The sequence below is a fragment of the Podarcis muralis genome, chromosome 17 (assembly GCF_964188315.1).
Source record: "Podarcis muralis chromosome 17, rPodMur119.hap1.1, whole genome shotgun sequence".
Lineage (NCBI taxonomy): Eukaryota > Metazoa > Chordata > Lepidosauria > Squamata > Lacertidae > Podarcis > Podarcis muralis.
The window spans coordinates 39,824,368-39,849,688 of NC_135671.1; the positions used below are offsets into that span (position 1 = coordinate 39,824,368).

Below are 25,321 nucleotides of genomic sequence, written 5' to 3' on the forward strand. Positions count from 1 at the left end.
GAGGGATCACACATTAGGATTTTGAGGTGAAGGAACCATGGAATTAAAGCAGCTACGGATTGGGATTGGGTGTAGAGAATGAGGTTGTGCCAAAATTTCAAGTTCAGTTATGTAGCAAAATTTCCATGGAGCTATTTTTAAAAACTGTTTCTTGAGGTGTGGGGAGGACATGACATTTCCCCCCAAAATATCATTATGTTTTGGCGTGGAGGTTACCTTCTACTGTGAAATTGTGATCCTTCCCCCCCCCCCCCTTAACAGTTGCCTTTTTGAAGGAGGCGAAATGTTTGCCTCTGTGTACAAAACAGGGCCCTGTGTGTGTGCGGCGTTTGTGTGTGTGGTTTCACAGAAACAGTGGCCTAGCGTGGGGAGGGGCTGGGGAAGCCATGCCCCCGGCACGCTTTTTTGAGGGGGCACAACCAGGTGTCCCCACAACAGGCTCCGTCATCGAAGCTGGAGCCAGAGAGAGAGAGGTTGCAGCCTTCTGGGCCGGGGGGGGGCAGTGATGCCTCCCTCTCCTTATGGCCAGCGAAGGGACACCTGCGTGGGCCCCACCCCTGGGCCGGCCAGGAGGAAGGGGAAGGGTGCTGCCACCACCAGCCACCAAGGAGGGAGGAAGAGGGCATCTCCCGGGGCAGAATTGGGGGGGGGGGGGAGCCTGTGGCAGCATCACTGCCCCCTCCTCCGCTAGGCTCAGGCGTGCGCCCCCCTGCCGCTTTGCCAGGCTGGGATCCGACAGTCCGACCCAGGGCCAGATTTAGGTTTGATGTGGCCCTAAGGAGCTCCTGAAGGTAATGGGGCCCTTTATGTGTCCAGCTGTCCTTTGTCAACAACAATTGTCGCTGTTTTTTGTGTTGAATATATGCTAAATGGTAATTTATGGACCTAAAGCCATTTGCAGATAACAAAACATGTATTTTATCAAAGTAATTGTTGAACTGAAATACAATTAAGAAGAAGTATATTAATAGTGAATTGGGGGGGGGGGCACAAGAGAGTGGGGCCCTAAGCTATGGCTTGTTTAGCTTCTACGTAAATCCGGCACCTCTCAGAGCCAGGCAGCGTGTGTGCCTTTCAGATCAGCCCCATCAGCCTGATCTGAAGCCGCGGTGTCAGTGACGAGGGCAGGGCTGGTGCGGCTACAGCAGGCTCCCTCCGCATACCAATGTGCCCCAGTGCTCTGCACCCCAGTGTGCCTGCCCCAGGCGCTGGTAGCACATGCTATGCTGCTGCTAAGAAAACCACAACCAACTCTTTTCAGCTCATTACTGGTGGGCTCTGAGGGGAAGCTACAGAAGTTGGCTATCCCCATTATTCACCCCTAATCTGTTCCAAAAGGACTCCAATTTTATTATTTAAATAATAGTAGTTATATTTATGCATTTTCAAATTTAAAGTTGCACACATTTATAAACATGGATTTATGTATCCAGTCTGTATGGGCTCCCCAATCTATCCTTCAGTGACATTCTAGTCCATATTCTTTGGATTTCTGCATCCCCAATAGACTTTCCACCCTTTTTCTTCCTCTCTATTCATTTACAGTATCTTGTCAGTTGCTGGTCCTAAGTTCATCCTACCTGGAAAGTAACTTTTAAAATATTTTCCAAAACAATCCTACTCACTCCTTATTTTTTCCTTGTCCCAGTTTCTTATTTTGGCCATTAAACCTGCTAATTCCACACATTCTATTAGTTTATGCAACCATTGTTCCTTTGTCGGAGTTGCCTCCTCCTTCCAGTACTTTGCATAAACTATTCTTGTGGCCGCTAACAAAATAGATTTTAAACGTTCTTTGGAATCTCTTCCCCTATTATTGCTAAAAGGAAGGCTTCTGGCTTCTTAGGAAAAGTGAGTAAATATTTTTTTAAATTTCTCATAAACCATTCCCCAAAATTTCTTTGCCAGAAGGACTTCAATTTTAATACTAAAGAAAAACAGACCCACTCCCACGCCAGCAAATCCATCTTTGTCATTGTGTGTCTCCTTGAACTCTGGGTGTGACCATTTTCTAATACAAAACTCTTTTCTTCTGAACCTTCACCCACAACACAACACTTTACCTTCACGGTGACCTGAATCATAATCTTGCACTGACCATTTTTGTCTCTTTGTTTTGCAGGTCGGATGGGGAAAATTCAAGAACTGTCAGGTCAGTTGCACTGTTTCTTTTAAGAAAAAGAAAAACACATTCCCTATCTCCCCTCCCCCACCTTTCCCTCTCTTCCCGTTATGTCCACCCACCCACCCTGATTGCTCCCATCCCACCCAGAGACCTGCGTGGTTTCTTATGTGTGGTCTCCCTGGATAAATTTCTGAGTTTGGATCTTTTCCTCCATGGAGAAAGAGTTAATACCTGGATGTGGCTTGGACTGAACACACACTTGTGGGAACCAATGGATAGGGCAGAGAAAGGCGTCCTTGCCCACGGGAGAGGGGTGGCATTTCCTTAGATCACAGACAGAATGGCATACAGCAGGATGTGGAATGGCTAAGGAAGCATGCTTTGATTTAAATCAGATTCCTGTAGTCTTAAAATATCAGGCATTGATGTATTACTTCTTGAGTAAGGTTAATAATAATGAAAACAATGCTATTGATAATAATATACACATTATTAGTAAAACATATAAATGCTCATCAAGCACCTATTGCTTTTTATTGAACAAGTAAATAACCTTGATCTCTGCCCACTGGCTTAGGAATTAAAGCAGACATGATGCATGGAAAATGAAGGAGGGATAAGAGAATATTATTATTATTATTATTATTATTATTATTATTATTATTATTATTATACCCCACCCATCTGGCTGGGTTTCCCCAGCCACTCTGGGTGGCTTAAAGCATATCTAAAAACGTTAAAAACGTTAAAAGCGTTAAAAACCTCCCAATACAGAGATCAAGGAGATAGTCCTGGCAGGGAGTACGGTTTGTAATCCAGCAAGCCAAACATAAGCTGCCACCCATATATTAGGTGCTCAGTCAGGTGCTTGACAATTGCTGTTTTTATACTTTCCTAGGCAAATCAAGAAACACAGTAAATTCAGTGAGGCCCTGTGGTTTTGGCAAGGCCTGGGCAAGAGAGCTACAGTGCCCCTTCCTCCAATATACATACCTATGAGAAGCCTGGTATGGGCGGCAAGAGGATGGTTGCAGCAGTGCTGGACTGGCCAGCCTGGGATTCACTGCTCCTTTCCCAGCACTATCAGGGATTGCCGCCACTGCCACAGTCTTGGGGAGGGGAGTGCAGAAAATAAGTACAGAAAATAAAAAGGGAGGCCTAGGCTGGCCCAACTCTGTAGAGAAGGAACTGTTGCTTTTCCTCCTTGCCACTGCCAGCCTGTCTCTGCCACATGCTCTGTCTCCTTCTTGGGATGTTGCTCAGTTCTATTTGGCTGATTTCCCCCATGTGACTGCCAGGCCACCAGGGCATGTACTGTGTGTAAGAGGAAATCATGCCCAAGGGATACTGTGGCATCAACAGGGTCCTGAGAGATGCAGGGTATCAGTGGTTTGTTTTGGGAGCTCTGGCTGGCCATAGGCCCTCTGGTCAGCGCATGGGCCCAGCCAGATGCTCCACTATGCTAACCAACGAAGCTGGGCTTTGTATGGCGGATGGACTGTGTTCAGCTTTGTGGGCCACATGTTGTGTGGGCTTGGGCCATCTCTTGGGTGGAGGGTAGAGTGGCATGGCTGTATCTCTGGCATAGGCAGTGGGAAATTTTCTATTCAGTGCAATCTAGTCCAGTTAAAAAATGACATGGAACGAAGCAACTTGGGGCTCTGACATGTGTGGGGTGCAAAGCACTCATCTGCTCTAGTCCCAGCTGTAGTACAGGTGAGTGGGAAGTAGTTAGTGACTACGACAGAGCTAAGAAAAGATTATAACATGTAGCCTTTACCTCTTGTTCCCATTCAAAAGCTGCCATTGGGTCACAAGATCTTTTTTAAAAATTTGTTTCATTTATTACATTTCTACCCCGTCTAAGTAACGTGGAATTGGCCTACATAGATTTCCTGCAGCTTCCTCATATTGTCCTCACAACACCCCTATGAAATAGATAAGACTGAAAAATAGCCCTTGGGGAAGCCACCCCAAGAACTCTGTGGCTAATTGGTGGGCTGAAGCCGGGACCTCTAACCGCTACACCCCTCTGCCACGTTGGGCCGCTTTACCTTTGCATCGTTAAGGGCAACCCCTTTTTGCCTGGGCTTGGTCACCGCTGATATGGTCACATTCAGTTGCAAATTGGAATTGCCAGGAAAGTTGCATTGGTCCTGGGATCTGTGTTGGCTACTCCTGTAGCAAAAATATTAGGAATGCTGACTCCAACTCCCGGGTACTAGAGACCAAGATGGAAGAGGGGAGAGGAAGAGGGGAAGCACAATATGCAGAATAGGAATGCTGTGGTCTGTGGGCATCCCACAGTCTCTCACTGTTGTTTGCACTTCCAGTGACATGGAATTCGTTTGTACCATAAAAGTGGGGTTGCCATATTTCAAAAAGTGAAAATCCAGACACAAAAGTTGTTGAGCTTTTCTTGGCAAAGTAACATTATCCCCATGGTTTTCAGATTATGTCTATATTTTCCCAGCTGCAGACTGGCCTTGTAAGAGCTATTTTGTGTTGGCTATTTTGCTGACAAAAGAGACTATTCCCTGAGGGTAGGGCTACAGATGGATTTCTGCACAACAGTGGCAATTTCAGTTGTGGGTCTCTCAAAATACTGTGGACAACCTTTTGAGCCCTTAGCATGGAAGCAAAATGGTCTTCCTGTTCTCAAAACACCAAGATCAGATTCTTCACTTTGCTGCTGACTTAGTCATGCGGATAACTTCATCACTCTAAGACTATATCTGCACTTTGGGAGTGTGGGAGTCTCTATATATCGAGACTGTCAGTTCTTTGGGGCAAAGACTGTGCTTCGTTGTGTATCTTGTGTCACTTCTCCCACAGTATCTGAGGTCCCTGATTGGCGAGGCTCTCCCAAGTAGTTGAACGACGAATTGTATTAATGAATAAACTGGTAAGCTTTCAACTGTTCTCTTGTAAAAGCAAAATACACCTGGAAAGTCTAGTGCCAAAGTATATACAGATAGTGATACAGATAAAATCAACTATATCCACACTAAAATGTGTGTGTTGTGTTCATGCATGGACACGAGCAGTAATTACTTTCTGGTTTAACTAGGGAAAATATTTCTTTCTATTCCAAGCTTAGTCAAGGGAATTAAATCCTATGGATTGGAGCAAGGGCAGGGAAGTTACTGCTTGAGCGCTTGGCTTCTGTTGTCAACTTTTAGGATGTGCCTGAGTTGTGCTCCTATTTCCTCCATGAAGTTGGATGAGCAGCTGGGTAGGGGTGGGGCAAAGTTGTGTGTGGGAAGTAAAGCCAAGATGACTTGAGACTGCTTTCTTTAGGGAGTAAAATGACGACTGTTCTGTCCCCAGAGTTTTCCACTTCAGAGTCCTAAAGCACTTCATGGGTAAGAGTTAGCAGCTAGGAAACCTCCCTGGTTTTTCTTTAATTATATTTAGGGTGTGCTCAAATATAATGCTCTTCCCTTGGGGAGGCTTACTGTGATTAACGTTTAGGAATTGCTCCTGGTAAGAATTAGGATTATGTATTTAAATTTCTGGCCATTGGGAATGGTGCCTGGTAAGTTGAGGAAGCCAGATTTCCAGATTTTCCAGCAGCTGCTAGGAATAGAGGGCTTCAGAAGCAGTTGTAAGGCATGGGTGTCTAAGCTTTTTGGCCCCGGGGGCTCCATGCCAGTTGTGAACATGGCCACCAAAAGCTGGTACCTTCACACATACATCTCCCATACACCAAAGCATGTGCATATGTACACACAGCATATTCTGGGAATACACATACATTGTATGGGTTTATCTACACCACATACTTTAAATCTGGCTTAATAGTCATTCCCAAGAACTGGGGGAATTGCAACTGGGGGGAGAGGGCAGGGATGGATGGGGCTATGCTAGACAACTCTGACAGAATCCCCAGCTCCTTTACCAAATTCCAGTTCCCAGGATTCTTTGGGAGTAGGACATGACTGCTAAAAGTCGTATAAAATCAATTTAGCACAGCTAGACTCTTAACAACTGTGAGTCTTGTAAAGAAGTCCCTGCCCCCCCAACTCCACAATACTTAAAAGGTAAAGGTAAAGATACCCCTGCCCGTACAGGCCAGTCTTGCCAGACTCTAGGGTTGTGCGCTCATCTCACTCTATAGGCCGGGAGCCAGCGCTGTCTGCAGACACTTCTGGGTCACGTGGCCAGCATGACAAGCTGCATCTGGCGAGCCAGCGCAGCACACGGAACGCCGTTTACCTTCCCGCTATAAAGCGGTACCTATTTATCTACTTGCACTTAGGGGTGCTTTCAAACTGCTAGGTTGGCAGGCGCTGGGACCGAACGACGGGAGCGCACCCCACCGCGGGGATTCGAACCGCCGACCATGCGATCGTCAAGTCCTAGGCGCTGAGGTTTTACCCACAGCGCCACCCGCGTCCCACAATACTTACTAGCCTGCAAAAATACTTATTAGCCTGCTGGGGGCTGGCTGAGGAGATGGAGAGCTATGTCCCCATAATACTGTGCTGGTGTGGAAGTTGAGGCTTCCCTCCTCTGGCAGCCCTCTTGGCTTCTGTGCTTGAAGAGGGACAGAGCATTCTCACTCACATCCATAGAACTCAGTGGAGTCACCTGCATGAAGTTCTTTATCACCCGTGGCAACTGGACAAGTGCTTAAATACAAGGCTGGTACAAAATTTCTATGTGGGAGGTGAGAGATAATGCAGCCCTGACAGTAGAGAACTTGCCCAAAGCTACACCTTTCATGGCTAAATAAAGTCAGGTTGAAGTCTAACCTCCTAATAAAGGCAGAATATCGCCAACATGTTGCCCCACTTTGAACGAATTGCTCTGGTTGCCAGTTACTTACGGGGATAAATTCAAGGTGCTGGTTTTGGTGTATACTTCTTCTTCTTCTTTAGCGATCACTTGTAGCCGAGTAAGATTGTCTTCCATAAACACAGTTTTGACAATGGGTCCATAAGTGACTGTGGAGGCCAATTCTGGATCCACATGTCCTTCCACAGTGGGGACATTGGTTTCCGGGCGGGAGTTGATTACGGTGTGGATTTGCCAAACGTGCCTCCCTTTTAGCACGTTTCTCCCTTGCATCCTGAGTTTGAGTGTCTTCAAAGCCCATTGCACCTTTGGTAAAGGCTGTTGTCCAACTGGAGCGCTCGCAGGCCAGTGTTTCCCAGTTGTCAGTGTTTATACTACATTTTTTTAGATTTGCCTTGAGACAGTCTTTGAACCCCTTTTGTTGACCACCAGCATTACGCTTTCCATTTTTAAGTTCGTAATAGAGTAGTTGCTTTGGAAGACGATCATTAGGCATTCGAATAACATGACCAGCCCAACGAAGTTGGCTGTTGAAGAATCATTGCTTCAACACTGGTACATCAGTACACTGATATTAGTTCGCCTGTCTTCCCAAGTGATGTGTAATTTTTTTCAGAGACACTGTTGATGGAATCTTTCGAGGAGCTGGAGATGGCATTTATAAGTGGTCCATGTTTCACAAGCATATAGTAAGGTTGGTAGTACAATAGCTTTGTAAACAAGCATTTTGGTTTCCCTGCGAATATTCCAGTCCTGAAACACTCTGCACTTCAATCGGGAGAAAGCCGCACTTGCAGAGCTCAGGTGATGCTGGATTTCGGCATCAGTGTTGGCCCTTGTGGAAAGATAACTGCCTAGGTAGGAGAAGTGATCAACATTTTCCAATGTTTGCTGGTGCAGCACTTTGGTTTTTTGGATGTTGAGTGATAGGCCAAGCTTTTCTTAAGCTTCTGTAAAGATATTTAGGATGGTTTGGAAATAATCCTCTGAGCGTGCGCACACTACGTTGTCTTCAGCATACTGAAGCTCTATGACGGAAGTTACGGTAACCTTACTCTTTGCTTTCAGCCTGCTCAGATTGAAGAGCTTTCTTTCCATCTGTTCGATATATGATATCTACTCCGGTGGGGAGTTTCCCTTCGACAAAGTGTAGGATCATGGCAATGAAAATAATGAACAGAGTTGGGGCACCTGATCCCACTGTGAATGGTTATCTGTGATTGTTATCTGCGATTGTTGTGGTGATATTATCATGGAGGAGCTGAATGATGTTCACAAATTTATCTGGGCAGCCAATTTTCAGAAGGACAGTCCACAGGGCATTATGATTTACAGCCATACGCAGAACCAGGATACCTGAAAGAGAATCTCATCCTGCATATGTCCAGGCCATCACTGTGCTCTTCAGGTGAGGGCCTCCTGCAGGTACCATGTTATCAGGAGGTCCATTGTGCACAATGTAGGAATCAGGCCTTTGGAATTCCCTCTCCTTGAACATTAGACAAGCTCTGTCTCTGTTGTCTTTTAGGCACCCTTAAAACTTTCTGGATGGTCAAATGGCAACTGTTGCAATCCATATGTAGTTTGTAGCTCCCCCCAAACCCCCCCCCCTGTAATTTTTCAGATCCAAATGTTCCAGCATTTTCTTTAAATCCCCTTTTCTTTGTGCTGCAGTGCTAGGGGGTCCTGGCAGTGTGCCAGCTTAAATTCACTTCTTGACAGGGCTTTTTTCAGCTGGAACTTGCTGGAACTGAGTTCTGGCACTTCTCAGGTGGGAGTCATTGCTATTATGAGAGAACAAGGGAGGTGTTCCTGGTGAGTTCTGGCACCTCTTTTTATAGAAAATAGCACTGCTTCTTGGTGTTGTAGCCACTCCCATGTACTTCCTGTTGGTGGAAATGAGCAAAGGCTTAGCATATCTTTATACTTTAGGAAAGTGGGGAGAGAAGTTTGCCCTTAGGCGCCATGGGACAGTGCTCTCTCTCTCTCTTGCTACTGGACTGACTGGCATTTGGTGGAGCTGGCTGGTGGTGGTGGAAGTAGGTTCATGCATGTACGTGAGTGGAGTAAGGAGTAAGGGAGGACAGTGGTTATTTCCCCCTTTCCTTCTGCATTCGCTCTTGGGGCCGCAAATACATCTTTGGCCAACTGTGGGGTAAAGGGAGGGAAGAGAACTAGCAAGAAAGGGGAGGGTGACTCCTGAAGGAGCAAGAGGCACCAGTGGCATCAGGAGTAAAGAGAGACATCCTCAGCCGTCTTAAATTTTTGGTGGCAGCTGTTGGTGGTGAGTAGGTGACCCGATTCCTGATTGTATTCCCTGCCCTAAAAGTCAGGATCTCTCTGGAGTCTCCACCTCTTGCTTTTTATATTTGTGTGTGTCTCTTTTTCTTCCTTAAACAACAAGCAGAGTTATATAGGGAGAGCCAGATGCCCTGGAGTCATAGTGCAACTAACTTCTGTTGATTTAAAAAGGGGGGGAGGTGTGAGGGCAGCTGGGGGGGGGACTGGAAGTGTCAAAGGGGGCCAGTGTGGAGTCAATAAGGTGGGAGGATTGAAGAACATTTTTTAAATGGGCAAAGCAGCAGACGGTCTAGAACAGGTCTGCACAACATTTGGCCCGTGGGCCACTTGCGGCTTGCCAAAGAATTTCAGGCAACCCACAAAAACGCAGAGGATGTTAAAGAAAGTAAAGATGTAATGAGTGTTTTGTCTGTCCCCCACTTAAGCCACCTTCCACTAGTCACTACTGTGCCCGTCATGCAACTTGGTGAATGGGTTGCCACTGTGCACTCTCTTCTGTTTGTCACGTGACCAGTGACAACCAAACATTGTCAGTCTGTCTCTAGTGATTTTCATCAGGGAAAATGGTGGACACCATTCTTCTAATCTGGATCCCTTATGGCTACTTTCTGTGAAGAAAAAGACATAGGGAATCCCAAGCATAAGATTCAGACATGCCATTAAAATACCATCTAACCCTCTTTTCCATCTCTGTCTCCTTTGCTTGTAGGGAATGTGGAAAAAGTGTTGGGACTGCAGTTTTGGCAGGGGAGGTTTCCCTTCACATCTTGCTCTGTAATGTTTTATTGACAGCAGGATTACAAATTGCTCCCCTTGTGCCGCATTGGTCCACTGAGCTGTTTCCACCTTTGGTTGCTGTATTGCAATGCTGCAGCCAGCCCATGTCCCAATGCAACAGCAGGCGAGCATGAATGGATTGACACATTGCTACATCTCACTGGAAGAAAAGTTCAGGTGATGTGGCAGAGCATTGTGGGAAAACTGCAATGTGGCAGGACCATATTTTCATAGGGTGTGCTAAAGAAAAGGCAGGTTTTTCATGCTTATCTGCTGCAGAAAATTGTGTGAGATTGCTGTGCTGTCCACGCCACATCCCATAATGTGCCATTGTTTGGCATGCTGCTTTCTAAAAAGGTAAATCTTATGCAGATCGTACCTCATTAAAGAAATGAAAAACATTCTATGATTCTATGATTTCTGTAGTTGGTCTGTTTTGCTAGGTATTTTATGGGAGCAATTCCACAAATTGAAATGTTACTCTAAAGGAGCAACAGCCACCTCAGAGCCCAAAATTCTGCATTGAGAAACCACAGAGCACTGCAATGCCTCCGCACAGCTCCTGTTCACAATCCACAGCTCTGGCACAAAAGGGTTTGTGCTGATGAACTCCACTTATGGGTGGAGTGTGCCTTATGGGTTATGTTTCCCATACCGCCACCCTTGGTGGAACACATAGTCTGCTGCCTCACCTTTGGCTCATAACAGACCTGCTTTTGATTATGACTGGGCATCACTGCTAAGCAAGAACAACCCTTCTGATCTCTCCAATAGCACAGTGGAAGTTTGATGGCAGACAAGCTTTTCTATAGGGCTGTTGTATCATGGCAGCAGTAGGGTAATATGGTGACTACTCTGGAACGGTGTAATATGACTTGTTTGGCCTGATGTTCTTTCCAATGAATTTGTGGGAAAGCATTTTGTGCTGTGATGGTGTTTGGAGAGAACACTGCTGTACAATGTGACTTTACTGCAGAGCAGGAAGCTCTGGGGTGATTCCTGGTGTTGGTGCTCAAAGGATTGAGCCCAGTACACTGAGGCAGGAGGAGAAAGGAATCAGTTTGTCTTGGCTGTTGCTGCACCAGCACCCACTGAGTGCCAGCAGAACATGTTTGAACAGCAGTTTAATGGGCTGCCAACACGCCCAGGCCGGCTTCATTAGCTAAAAGCCTGTCCTTGCTGGGAGCTTTGCCAAAGTTTAGCAGGAGTTTGGCAGACCACATCCCTGAAGGGGTCAGAGGCAGTGTCTCTGGATAGCTGGGACCAGAGATGGAGCTTCCCAAAGATGGTGGCAAAATCCAGCAAGGCCAATAAACGGCTCCAGCCTAGTGGTAAGGCCTTAGGCCTTACTGGATACCCTCATCTGCCCATACTGACTGCTTTCCCATCCCTCCGGAAGATGAGCAAGGAGAAGTGGGGCATTGGGTCACAGAGATCGCCATCTATCTTAGTACTGTCCACACTAACTGGCAGCAGGGCCCCAGGGTTTCAGGCAGGGGACATTCCCAGCCCTGCCTGGAGATGCTGGGCTTGAGCCTGGGACCTTCTGCATGCAGAGCAGATGCCCTGCCCTTAAGCTGCAGCCCTTCCGAGCCGTGAATGAACTATTGTGGGACTGTATCAGTGGCATGCTTTGGGGGCAGGACCAGTGTTTTGACATGCAGAGCCGACACTCCGGGTCTTGCTCCTGATGGAGGAGGGCAAAATGCAGCCCTCACCCCATTCTTCCCTTCATTCTTCTTTGTGCCTTCCTCCTCCTTGGCATGCCCTCAGCTCCTTGCTCTCTCCAGCACCCCATATTTGTATATACAGTGGTACCTCGGGTTAAGTACTTAATTCGTTCCGGAGGTCCGTATTTAACCTGAAACTGCTCTGAAGCACCACTTTAGCTAATGGGGCCTCCTGCTGTTGCCGCGCCGCCGGAGCACAATTTCTCTTCTCAATCTGAAGCAAAGTTCTTAACCTGAAGCACTATTTCTGGGTTAGCGGAGTGTGTAACCTGAAGCGTATGTAACCTGAGGTACCACTGTATTAGTGTGTGAGAGGTGGTGGTGGGGAAGTGCTGAAGTTTCTCCCAAGGACATACCATTCCTGTGACGCTTGCTGGGGGAGGGGAGGGAGCTGTTTCCAGCACCTTGCTATCACCGTCCCCCCCCCCCACCTGCTGTCAGGAATGCAGAGCCCCAAGGAGCCGCCTTCACATGCCACTGTCTCCATGGCAGAATTGGTGGCTGCGACTGACTGGGGAGACAAGAAGCTCTTGGTTGTTTAGGAGAGAAGTGGGGTCTTGCCACCAGCCACACACTTCACTCCAAATAGGGACCTCTCCTCCCGCGCCCCCCCCCCCATTTTTTAAAAATGTCATTACTCCAAACTCAGGGGCCCATCTTGTCATAGTTGGGGGGATTGAGAGCTGGGAGCCAGGACTCCCTGGATTGCACCCTCAGTCAGAAGCGCGGCTGGTGTTGCTAAGCGAGCTCTTTGGCATGCCAACTGCAAGGCTAATGTAGCGGCAGGTTGCTAGGATATATTCAGGGTGGAGGGGAGGGGGTGTTGGGAGATGACAGTTCGGAGGAGGGGGAGTGACAGCGTGCAGGGCCGCTGCCAGGAAGTGTTGCCACAGCAACCAGAAGCATACACAGCACCAACTTCCCAACAGCTGTTTCCATGGAAAGGACCATATTTCTGCCTCCGGTGGCAAAGATCAGCCCCACTCCACCCTGGTGTGGGGGCAACTGATGTTACAGGACGCCCTCAGCCAGTGCCGAGATGCACCTGTTTCTGGGGAGGAGCACATGACTGTTGAATGTGACTATTTGGAATGCCAAACTTAATCCTGCAATTATGACCAAGAACTGCAAGAGATTCAGAGAAGCCTGAGCAGGGTTTTATGGCAGGGGATGCACCTTTTCCCTCTCAACAGCTGTTGGGGGAAAAACAGCAAGCTTTTGAATAAGCATGATCTGAGCAAGGCAAAGGGTGTTCCACCCCCTGGAGACAGATTGCCCTCTCTGCTTGGTGTTGCCATTTCCCTGCTCCATCGCCGCCCCCCCCAGGGCCGACTTCTGTTAAGTTAGATCTAAAATAAGTACACATATCACAGAAATGGAAGGCCTCCCTGTCTCTGGGCTGTTAAAAAAAGCAAAACAAGAAGTTGCCCCATTTTGGGGAAGGGAGCTTGCCATGTTTGCTCTGTTCCAGTTGCTTAGCTTCCCACTCTGTACACCCCAAGCTTTTCAGCTGAGCCTGCCTATCCTACGGCCTCCCCCCCCCCGCTCCATAAATAGGAAGGCAAGACTGAAACTAAGGTACCTGTGCAGAGGACAATTAGCACTGATTGTGGGTTGCCAGCTGCCCAGCAGGGTGGCAGAAGACTCCATGCTGGCATCTGAAAGGGCATGGCTCTTCCAGGATAGCTAGACTGCTGGGGAGATGCATGCTCTTGGCTCCTGCCTAAGCTCTGCTTCACTTCCTGCTGCTGCTTGGTCTTCCCTTCCCTTCCCTTCCCCTTCCCCTTCCCTCCCCGGCTCCCAAACTTTCACCTGCCTGGTTACACATCAAGAGATAGCAGCAGCAGCAGCAGCAATGATGTTTCCTAAAAAGGACAGGTAGGAAGCAGGTGTTTGAATGGGTGCCAAGCTGAGTAAAGCCATGGAGACCCTACAGTAATGGATTCTTAGATACAAATGGAGCTGGCAGCAGGGAATTCTCTTAAGGTGGAAGGCAGGCAAACTGAGGTTTTGCCACAGAATATCCCACGTTAAGCAAATTCTAGTAAGCCACAGTCAGAGAGCGGTTACATAAACAAGGTGTCCCGTGCCAGAGGTGCCTGTTCCATTCAAGGAGTATCGCAGTGAAGTGGTCCAGACGAGAAAAGATGAACTGCAGGAAGCCATCCACTCCAACTGTCACCTGGTGGAAGAGCCCTGTGCCCCCTTTGCATCGGGTTCGGCAGAAGCATCAAATCACCCAAAGGCGGGGGCCAAACTGGTTAGCAAGGCAACTGGGAAAGGCAAGGCGGGTTAGCTAACAGAAGTGAGTACAAGTGGGACCAAACTCAGAGGAAGCAGATAACAGAAAAAGATGGAAGAGCCATGAGCAATGAAATGTGTGTGTCTTCGTTGAACAGAAGCCTAGTTTTCACTGAGGTAATAAAAGCTATTTCTGGACTGTACCATTAAAAACTGCAGGTGGAGGAGGCTAACATGATGGAATTCTTCTCTGCGGAACAATGTACCCTGAATGTGACACACTGGTTTTCTCTGTTAAGGGGACTGAGTGGTTGTTTGGTTGATTGATTGATTGTATAGTGGAACATATAGTGGTGCAGCAATAAAACTGCTGGCATATTTGCAAAGCTAAGTAGGGTCTAGTATGGTTTCAAATTGGATGAGGGACCATGTGTTTCAGGGGGTTGGACTAGATGACCCTCAGGGTGACTTTCACCGCCTTGCCCCATGATTGCGGGGCCCAGGGCCATATGACATCACTATGCCCCATGGGATGTGCACATGCCACCACATAACTTTTTTGGGGGGTCCAGCCCCTTCATTGAAAATGCTGGGGGGCCTTGGGCCCCCACAGACCTGCAGAGATGGCACCCCTGTGTTTTGACAAGAAAGGAACATTTATATAGGTGCAGGAAGGTGAGGAATAGAAGCAGCTAAGGAGCCATTGAGCTGCTTAGGCCCAAGAAGGCCCTTGGTTTCCACAGAACTGTAGTAACACACACGGAGTCAGACTTTACCTCAGATGCCAGGTAGTCTATAGGTTGAGCTCACTCCACTATCCAGCTGTTGGTCCAGGACCAGCACAGCCTCTCTTGACTCAGACAATATTTTACTCCAAATCTCTTAATGTCCACCCTTCCCCATGGCTTCATGTAGATTTCAAACAGCAATATAAACCTGTGTAGCCAAGCTATGTCATAAGGCCAAGCTATGGTGACTCAGTGCTATTGTCTGGACATGATCCTGCACGTGGGAACAGTACCACAAAATTACTGTGCCCTCCAACTCCCAAACCATGGAGTCAGTCAAGAGCATGGGTAGGCAAACTAAGGCCCGGGGGCCGGATCTGGCCCAATCGCCTTCTAAATCCGGCCCACGGATGGTCCGGGAATCAGCATTATTTTACATGAGTGGAATGTGTGCTTTTATTTAAAATGCATCTCTGGGTTATTTGTGGGGCATAGGAATTCATTCACACACACCCCAAATATAGTCCAGCCCACCACAAGGTCTGAGGGACAGTGGACCAACCCCCTGCTGAAAAAGTTTGCTGACCCTTTGGTCAAGAGTGATGCTGTGGTCAATGGTGCCAAAAGCTGCTGAGAGTTCAAAGAGGATCAACAGAGTTGTATTCCCCTGGTCTTTTTCCCATGGCTTTCTCAGTAAAGATCTTCAATCATGGCAACCACGGCTAATTTGGTCCCAAACCCAGACCTGAACCTAGACTGGCATGGATCTTGTAATCAAGTTTCTTCCAAGGGCGTCTAAAGCTCAGTGAACACCACTAACAATCACCTTTAACAATCTCCTAGCTGCTTGAAATAGGATGTGGGTGGGGGCATGTAGTAGGCCCATTGTCCAAAGCATCTTGCTGAGATCCTCTGGGTTCACTCTGCAGCAACAGCTGATGAAGTGAGCAGTTGGGGCTGCAGGATGTAGGGTTTCATGGGACGTTGGGAGGGTGCTTTCCCCCAACATTAGAAGGATTGGGAGTCTCCAGGTGGGCTGTGGGAGTCTCTGAAGGACAGCAGAATTTTTGTGTGTGCCAAAATCAGGGTGATGGCCACTTCCTAGAATCTTTTTAATGATAGTATCCTCTCATTTTCCCTCAAATGTTCCAAAATCTGATTCATCGCAACCCAGTTAAATAATTCAACTGAATATTTGAGAGTTGTACATTGAATACTGGGATATCTCTCCGGAATAAAATAAGTGCACACGAGCATCTTTGTACAAGCTGTGTGTGCACATGTGTGTGTGCACAGGCACATCCACTACAAAGTTGGGAGTGCTCAGGATTGCTCTATACACAACATTACTTCAAAATGCCCACAGTAGCTAAATCAGGTTAAATATCCAGAGAAGGTCTGAATTTGCATAATTCATTCATTTAAATTACATAATTTGAGGGTTGTGGAATAACTATTGCAATATCCCCTGCTTGCAGGGCTTCTTAGTGAAAAGTAAAGGTATAAATATTTGTATAGGACTAGCAGAAGGTGAGTTTTTCAAGAGTGAGATTGGGGTACCCTGGGAGGAACAAATCTGGATAGGGAAATGCAGACAAGAGGAGGGGATATTGGTTGGGGTTGGGGGTTGGGTTTTTTGGAGCCCTGGTTTCTATGGAGATGAGAGGCTGGTGCCCTCCAAAGTCAGCATCATTTCTAAAATAATCCTGCCTGCTCCCCACTCCCCCCAGCTTGTTTCCTGGTTTTAATTAGTAGCTAGTGTGTGAGTCACAGAGAACTGGAGGGAAAGGGTGTAATCAGGGGAGACAATGGGTCTGGGGCGCTCCCTCCTCGCACAGAGCCTGAGTACGTGAGGGGGTGTGCAAGTGGTTGCGACATCCGACATCAAGCCAATGTCGTGGTGGAATATGGGAAGCGTGTGAGTGTGGTGCATTCGTGCACGTGGGTGTAGCCAAGCGGGGGGAGAAGGGGGACAGCTTCCACCCTAAATCAATCAAAATCAGTACAAGTCAATACAAATCTGAGAGCCTGACCCCCAGCAAAAGCCTGCCCTCCCCTAACAAAACTCCTGGCTACACCCATGTGCATGGACCTCTGGGGGGATGAGAGTGTAGTACATGCAGGGGAGAGAGAAAAAGGTTGCTATTGTCTTTCATAGAATCATAGAATTGTAGAGTTGGAAGGGACCCCAAGTCCAAGCCCTGCAATGCAAGAATATCAACTGAAAGATCATTGGCAGATGGCCATCCAACCTCTGCTTTAAAAGCTCCAACGAAGGAGAGTTCACTGCCTCCCAAGGGAGTCTCTTCCATTGTTCAGCAGCTCTTACTGTCAGAAAGTTCTTCCTGATGTTTAGTCAAAATCTCATTTCTTCTAACTTGAAGCCATTGCTTCAGGTCCTACCCTCTGGAGCAGGAGAAACAAGCTTGGTCCATCTTCCATGTGAGAGCCCATTTGATATTTGAAGATGACTTTCGTATCTCGTCTGTCTCCTCTTTTCTAGGCTAAACATACCCAGCTCCCTCAACTGTTCCTTATAAGGCTTGGTTTACAGATCCTTCATCATCTTGGTTGCTCTCCTCCATACATCACTCATGTATACTCCTCCTTTGTGATTTCCCCTTTCTTCCATTTATTATACATAACCTTCTTAACTCTCAGATCATCTGTAAGCTCCTTATCTTACTTTTCTTTCTTGTTGAAATTGTCTGCCTTTGAGCTTTCAATATTTCACCTTTCTGAAACTTCCAACCATCTTGGACTCCCTTCTCTTTGAGTAGGTATGACTATGGGATCTTACTTAGTAGTTCTTTAAGCTTTTTGAAATCAGCCTTCTTAAAGTCCAAAGTGCATATCTGACTACACTCAGCTTTCCCTTGGCTTAGTTTCCAGTTGGGACATGAGATGATTGCTACATGTTGTTATTTGCTTTCTCCAGCACATGATCTTGGAGGCTCTGTCCACCTTGTCATGGCTGTTGTCCTTCGTGTGAGGACCACATTTCACTCTGAAGGTACATAATTCAGTAGCTGAGCACAGGCTGCCAACAGGCCCAGGTTCAATCTTTGACATCCCTGTCTTGAAGGATTTTAGTGAGCAGGGCAGAGTCTGGAAACCCACCTGCCGAAGAAGATAATACTGAGCTGGGTAATTGACTCAGTATGAAGATGTACATTTTGCAAATGCCAGATAAATTACATGTGCATCTTCCTAATAAAGCTGATGTACATATAATCTTTTTAAAGTGGTGTTTATTTATCCATCTTAAGTTGTGTAGCTTCACAATATTCACAGCAGTCTTTAGTGAGCATGATTTTGCCTAGACTTGTGTAAAAATGTGGCTGTTGGCGTGTGTGAAAGTGTGTATCTTTGATTATATTATATGTGTATGTGTTATGACATATTTTGTGTATTTTTAAATGTGTCATATTCTGTATTGGCTTGCTTGCCTGAGGTGGGTGTTTTTGCGCAGGCGTGCTCAGAATTCACCAGTGAACCTCATCACTACAACATCTCTGGGGAAATGGGTGGATCAGGTTTCTCTATAGGGATGGCAAAATGGACCTGGAGAAAAGTTGCTGTACATTTTAAACACATATTAAGTCATCAGGTTAAATCCTATGAACTGGCTCTATGTTTGCAGAAGGACTGCCAGTTATGGTAAAACTGTGTCATTTCTGACACTTCAAGATTTCTTGCAAATATGCCCATGCATAACCTCACGCCTTGGCAGGTATCATCAGGGATAGCTGCATTAGCTTGCTCCTGTCGACGACACAAGGGCTTGAGCCTGGGACTTCATGGACTGATCTGGAACTTTTGTTTGCTCAGAGCCTGCTTTAGATACAGAGGGATACACAACACCAGAAGCCATGATTGGCAGGCAGTATATAAAGATTCTTGATCAGCCAGGCATGGTACAAGTACAGGAAGCCTGGTCTTCTGCCCTTGCCCAGTCAAGAGAAGTATATTTTACCTGCTGCATTTCAGCCCAATTCAAGTTGTTGACATCAGGGCCCTGGGTTGGAGAACACACTCTCTGAAAAAAGAAAAAAGAAAAGAAAAAAAGAACACACTCTCTGGGTCTGGATTGAGGTATAGCTGTGCACAAGCTTCAGCCTGGCTCTACACTAACAAATGGTATGCAGTATTATGTTGAGCAAGAGCAAATAATGAAACCCAACTCCATTGGGGAAATGTGAGTGGATTAATGGACCCTTGTGGTGGCAGGAGAGGAAGGGGGACTGCTGTAGTTGACGAACACAAGAAAGCATGTGCTAATGGCAGTTTTTTTCTTTAACATTAAGAGAGGTTTCTCCCATCTCCACATTTTCTCTGCTATCCTAATTCCTCTGTAATGCTGGGGTTTGTGAAAATCTGAGCATTCCCCTATGTGAGTCGGTTGAGACCTTACTTTTCAGGGCTAGTCTACATAAACGGTTGTGGACAACGAGCAGCATGCTTGCATACTAAGCATTAATATGAGAGGAGCTATTTAAGAAAAATAGCAGCAGTGACTTCAAGGGGGATGGGAGGAATGACTGTTCAATGTGTCCATATGGACAAACTTTGCAAATAAGATACAAATAGCTGGGGCAAGTTGCAGTACAGTGGTACCTTGGGTTAAGAACTTAATTCATTCTGGAGGTCTGTTCTTAACCTGAAACTGTTCTTAACCTGAAGCACCACTTTAGCTAATGGGGACTCCTCCGTGCCGCTGCTGCATGATTTCTGTTCTCATTCTGAAGCAAAGTTCTTAACCCGAGGTAATATTTCTGGGTTAGTGGAGTCTGTAACCTTAAGCGTATGTAACCCGAGGTACCACTGTACTAGGCATTTCTCTCTCAAGTTGCATCTAAATCAGCTCTTTTCTCATTTTTCACTTTTATCACTCATTGTTCAGGTATAATAATCTTTGTGCACATCTCATGAAAAAGAGCTTCCTATTTCTAGGCTGTAGAAACTCAAGTTTTGTTACCAACAGCCAAATGGTTAGTTGTGATAGCAAAGATGTTGGCTGTCAAAAGCTGTTACTGGTTTGGGTTTTTTTTGCCAGTACCGTACTGTGCCATCACCCAATGAATGAGACACGTGAATGAGACACCCAATGAAACAGCCATGTGATTATACAGGATGCAGCTTTTACATTAAAATAACTTACAGGATACAGAGTTGAGTGGAAATCTCTACCACATACAGGACCCATTTAATAATTCCTTCAGATACATCCTTGGGAAGAAAGAGAGAAATTTGGCTTTTGCACCTATGCTATAATAGGGAACAAAAATATTCTGACATAGAAATACATGGATGGTCATTAATAATTTTTTATTCATTTATATAAAAAATATGAATAGACCACCCCTTATACAAAATATCGCCTGCCAACCTAGCAGTTCGAAAGCACCTTTGGGTGCAAGTAGATAAATAGGGACCGCTTACCAGCGGGAAGGTAAACGGCGTTCCGTGTGCTGCGCTGGCTCGCCAGATGCAGCTTGTCACGCTGGCCACGTGACCCAGAAGTGTCTCCGGACAGCGCTGGCCCCCGGCCTCTTGAGTGAGATGGGCGCACAACCCTAGAGTCTGTCAAGACTGGCCCGTACGGGCAGGGGTACCTTTACCTTTACCTTTTATACAAAATATCAGGGTGGCATGCAACAAAATTTACAAAAGAGATAAAATACCATTAGAAACAATACAGAGTGATCATAAAAATGATTGGCATGTCCTAAGATCTGAAGCCATTGAATAGGCCTGTCAACATGAAGAAGGCTTCAGGTGTCTCCCGAAGGTTAGAAGTGAGAGTGCCTGATGCCTCTGCTAGAAAAGCATTCTCCTGCATGGGGCCAGTGGGCAGCTGAAGTCATTTGGGCTTCTGAAACATGGGGGACAACTAACAGGGTTTGGAAGATCTCAGTGATTGAGCTGGCATCCAAGGGCTCAAGCAGGCCTTAAGATAACTTGGACCCAAGTTCTTCAGGGCTTTGCATAGTAACACAAGAACTTTGGACCTGTCCCAGGAGCGTGCAGCTTATTGAATGGAATGCTCCCTTGATGGCTGCATATGATTCATCATAGAGAAAAATTTCCATGCAATTCACTTGTAGACTCCAAAACAGGGGTTAGCAAACTTTTTCAGCAGGGGGACGGTCCACTCTCCCTCAGACCTTGTGGGGGGCCAGACTATATTCTTTTGTGGGGGGGGGGAATGAATGAATTCCTATGCCCCACAAATAACCCAGAGATGCATTTTAAATAAAAGGACACATTCTACTCATGTAAAAACACACTGATTCCCGGACTGTCCATGGGCCGGATCCGGCCCCTGGGCCTTAGTTTGCCTACCCATGCTCCAAAACATAACTTTATCTCTAACCTCTTTATTGCTAAATTTCCTAAACTTTTCTTAAAATATGCTAAAGATGCAAGATGGCAATGGGTTTGCTGAACAAACTATGCAATGGAAACCCCAATGACATTCTTACTGGTGAGGTCTGTTTTGTTCTTGATCTATGTTGAATGCAATGTTGGACACCATCCCAGAGCAGTTGACGCATCTGGGTCTCTCTGACCTAAACTACTGCACAGCTAGATATCAAGCTTTAAACTATGCTGAAAAGGAAGAGGGGGAAGATTAATATCATGCACATGAATTCTCCCTGTTCATGCATTCATATAGTAATACACTGGCAACACTTGAGCCACAGGTGAGGCTCTGAATTTTCATAAATTGCTCCCGTACAAATGGCCTAATAATACTGATTCTGAATGCAAAATGCAAAATGGTAGGGAGAGCTATAAGATGTGCTGATGTGCTCTGGATTAGTTCCTGCAAAATAAATATATAAAAATATCTAGTGGATAAAATAAAGCATGGGCATAAACCAACTGCTCCCTGCTAGTAGGGATCCCCACAAGCATTCTCCTGAACCTCTGTTCCATTGAGCCTTACCTTCCTCTCTATCGACCCCCATCCAAGTAGGCAGAAATCCACCAGATGGGTACAAATTGGATGTGCAGGACCCTGCAGAGTGGGATGATTTTAAATCAGCAAGGTAATAAGGGCTGATTTGATCAGTGATTTAATTCCAACTTCAGGCTTCACATATTCAGACCCTATTTTAGTGGGACATCACGCATTTCAGAAGCCCACCCCAATTTCTGATTGGCTCTGTGAATGTCCCGCTTTCCCCCACTTAGCCGCTGGTGGCAACTGGCACAAACATATATTTTTTTGCAAGCAGAACCAGGAAGCATGCACCTTTTCCTATCTCTATGAGGTGCCTGCATGGTGCTCATCATTCACCACAGAGGCTGCTACCTGGACTTCTCCAAGCTGTTGGCCAGGCTGGTGCCCAGTAAGCTGCCCATGAGCAGGTGGGTAATACTCCCTGAGGGGATTTCTGCTGGGACTTCCTTAGCGGGTCTCTCTCTCTCTCTCCCTCTCCCTCTCCCTCTCCCCTTCCTGGCTTTAGGGTCTGCCATATACTCTGCATACCTCAGTGCTAGGATCCTCACCCCACCCAAGTGTATTATCCATTGATTGCAATTAAGCAGACTTTATTTTGCAATATTAGAAAGATCTAAGAAAAGAAAGAGCTTGCTAATAAAATGGATCCCCTAAGCTCTCTCAGTCCTAATTAAAAGTTCTTTGTCTAAGGCCAATGGGCATTTGGAGAGCTAGTGTGGAGATTAACCAAATGGGTACCTTAGAATGTAACTTAAAATACACCGCTCTTGAGTAAGGTCATGGGGAAAACCCCTCTCCATTTTGGGGTGCGTGTGTGTGTGTGTGCGGGCAGCGCGGAGCTTGCAGGTGCCCAAAGCGCCACGCCATTCCCAGGAGAGACGCGTGGCTGGGGCACGCCGCCCCTGCAGTGTGGCGCCCAATGCTCCCCGCCCGCCCTCGCTACGCCTCTGGGTGTGTCCCGTTTTATACATCTTCAAATCTTAGCAGGCTGAAGAATCCCTAGCAAAGAAAGTGGGAGGAAAGAGTAGAGGAAATGGCTGAAGCGTTTGGCACCCCACTTCCCCCCTAAAAGCTTTGCTCCTTTCCTTTGATCACCACACCGCTTGGATTTTCATATTGTATTTCTTTTTGCCATTGTGCAACCCCCAAACCAAGGAGATAATTATACATCCTTTAGAAGGCATCTGAAGGCAGCCCTGTATAGGGAAATTTTTTAATGTTTAATGCTTTATTATGTTTTTAATGTTGGAAGCTGCCCAGAGTGGCTGGGGCAACCCAGTCAGATGGGCAGAGTATAAATAATAAAATTATTGCTGTTGTTGTGTATTATTATTGAATAGTAAAGGTAAAGGTACCCCTGCCCGTACGGGCCAGTCGTGTCCGACTCTAGGGTTGTGCGCCCATCTCACTTAAGAGGCCGGGGGCCAGCGCTGTCCGCAGACTCTTCCGGGTCACGTGGCCAGCGTGACGAAGCTGCTCTGGTGAGCCAGAGCTGCACACGGAAACGCCGTTTACCTTCCCGCTAGTAAGTGGTCCCTATTTATCTACTTGCACCTGGGGGTGCTTTCGAACTGCTAGGTTGGTAGGCGCTGGGACCGAGCAACGGGAGCGCACCCCGCCACGGGGATTCGAACCGCCGACCTGACGATCGGCAAGTCCTAGGCGCTGAGGTTTTACCCACAGCGCCACCCGCGTCCCTATTATTATTGAATAGGATGTCCCTATTTTCCTTGGAGAAATGTTGGAGGGTATGCATGTTTCCTGAAAAAAACATGCATACTAATTGGTAGCTTTAACAATTAAAACATGTCTGTTTGTAACTGAGCCTGTACACTACTCAGTAGCGTAATCTGAAACGTCTTGTAGTGCAACCTCATGCCTTTTGCGCTAGAGAATTTTTATTTGCTTAGGGGAGCAATTGTGAAAATAAGGATTTCTTTAGTGACATAGACCAGGGTTATTAAGAGAGCGTTCCACATTATCAGTGGTGGCTGGCTACAGGGCAGCACACCTAGCTGGGGCTCAGTTGAGAGACTGTTTGGGACCTCCTGTTCTTGTGTCCATGCAAATAAGTTTGTTAGTGCAATGGTGTAAAATGACTGTTGAAAATAGCTAAGCAAAACAGGAATGAAAGGCTCCAACAAAGGAGGAAGTGGGATATTGAGACCAATTACTGAAAGACCAAAAGCTCTTTAACAAGGTGCAAGCTTTTGTGCATGGGGAAGACTGAGTGTGGTAAACATTGACAGATCATGGGATTGTACCAGGTCCTTCATCATTTTTAATAGCACACTGCCCAGAAAAGATGCTGTTCTGGAAATGGCTCCTTTAGGTGGCTTGTGTTGCTCCAGTACAAAAAGCCAAGTCAGACAACCAAGCTGCCTCCAAGTGTCATCTGTATCAATCACCTAAATGATGAGAGAGAGAGAGAGAGAAAGAAAGAAAGAAAGAAAGAAAGAAAGAAAGAAAGAAAGAAAGAAAGATTGACTTCTGAAGTGCAAAAAGGGAACTAAAGCAATTGCCTGGGCTCAGTGTCTGCAATACATTTGCAAAGTCAATCTTGTCAGAAGATCCCAATCTGATCCTTGTGGCAAATTAGAGTTACCTGCAGGTGACCTGTCCGAAAAGATTTTGATACTTGTAAGAAAAGTGGTTCTGCTTATCTCTGTCTTTTTCTTTCTGGCCATCAAATATAATTTGCACAGGCATGTTTGGCTAGGCAGGCTAGTAAAAAATGTCCATAGGCTAGCAACTTTTTTTGGACTTAATTTTCAAGACTAGTAACATTATCATGCCATTCTCACTGTATTCAGTTTTACGCCCACAGACATCATCTGCATAATAGACTATAAATGCCATACTTCACTCATTTCTCCATCTCCAAAACGCACACTTTATGTTCTTGCATAATGGGTGCATCCATCATGGACATCTTTCTGTGCAGCTCTTGTTCATTTGCAATGCTGTTTTATGCATGAGAACTTCCCAGTAGACTGTATGCAACAGGGTCTCCAAGACATGCCTAGGAGCCCCTCTCGTGGAATCTACACATGCTTATTTTTGTACACACATGTGCAGACATGCATTTGAATGCCAAGCTATTTATTCACCAACAGCTCCATTTCAAAAGCCAGCTCAGGTTGCTTAGTAACAATGTTATAGTTTGCTGCTCGCTTACAAAGCTTCATGTACTTTAAAAGTGAGGGAATTAATAGCTGAGGACATTCTAAACCTTGCGTTGCCTATCTTAAAAACACGTTTTAAAAAACCCTCTTCCAAAGCAAGGAAGCACAACATTCCAACATAGCAAATACTTTGCCTGGGTGGCCATTTTGTACAAGAAATATAAAGTGCCCCCTTCAGACATGCCATTTGGAAAGAGCCAGGAGCAGGCCTGAGTTTCTTATTACATCTGACGATTCTTTAGAAGCAACTATACATGTATCTGGCAAACTTGCCGGTTCTACAAACTGAATGGCAATTGTTACATGCACTAGGAATGCAAAGGAAAGAGTGGTTGTGAAGAGGGGGGTGGGGTGGGGGTGGTTTCAGCTCTTGCATTGCCTTTCTCCTGTCCTTAACCCTTCCTGCCTACCTGCCCCTTCCCCGTCCATCATCCACTCACGCTGTCAGCACCCACATTCTGTTG

At 46.3% G+C, this 25,321-nt stretch overlaps 1 protein-coding gene across 5 annotated transcripts in view; it reads left to right on the forward strand.

Annotated features, from left to right (window-relative positions):
- IQSEC2 (IQ motif and Sec7 domain ArfGEF 2) overlaps positions 1-25,321 on the forward strand; it is a 145,103-nt gene that overhangs the window by 22,698 nt on the left and 97,084 nt on the right. For all 5 annotated transcript variants that reach the window (XM_028711390.2, XM_028711397.2, XM_077921673.1 and 2 more), the window contains exon 2: positions 2,123-2,152. In XM_028711390.2, the coding sequence (XP_028567223.2) occupies positions 2,123-2,152 (30 nt within the window). The remainder of the gene's footprint in view (positions 1-2,122; positions 2,153-25,321) is intronic.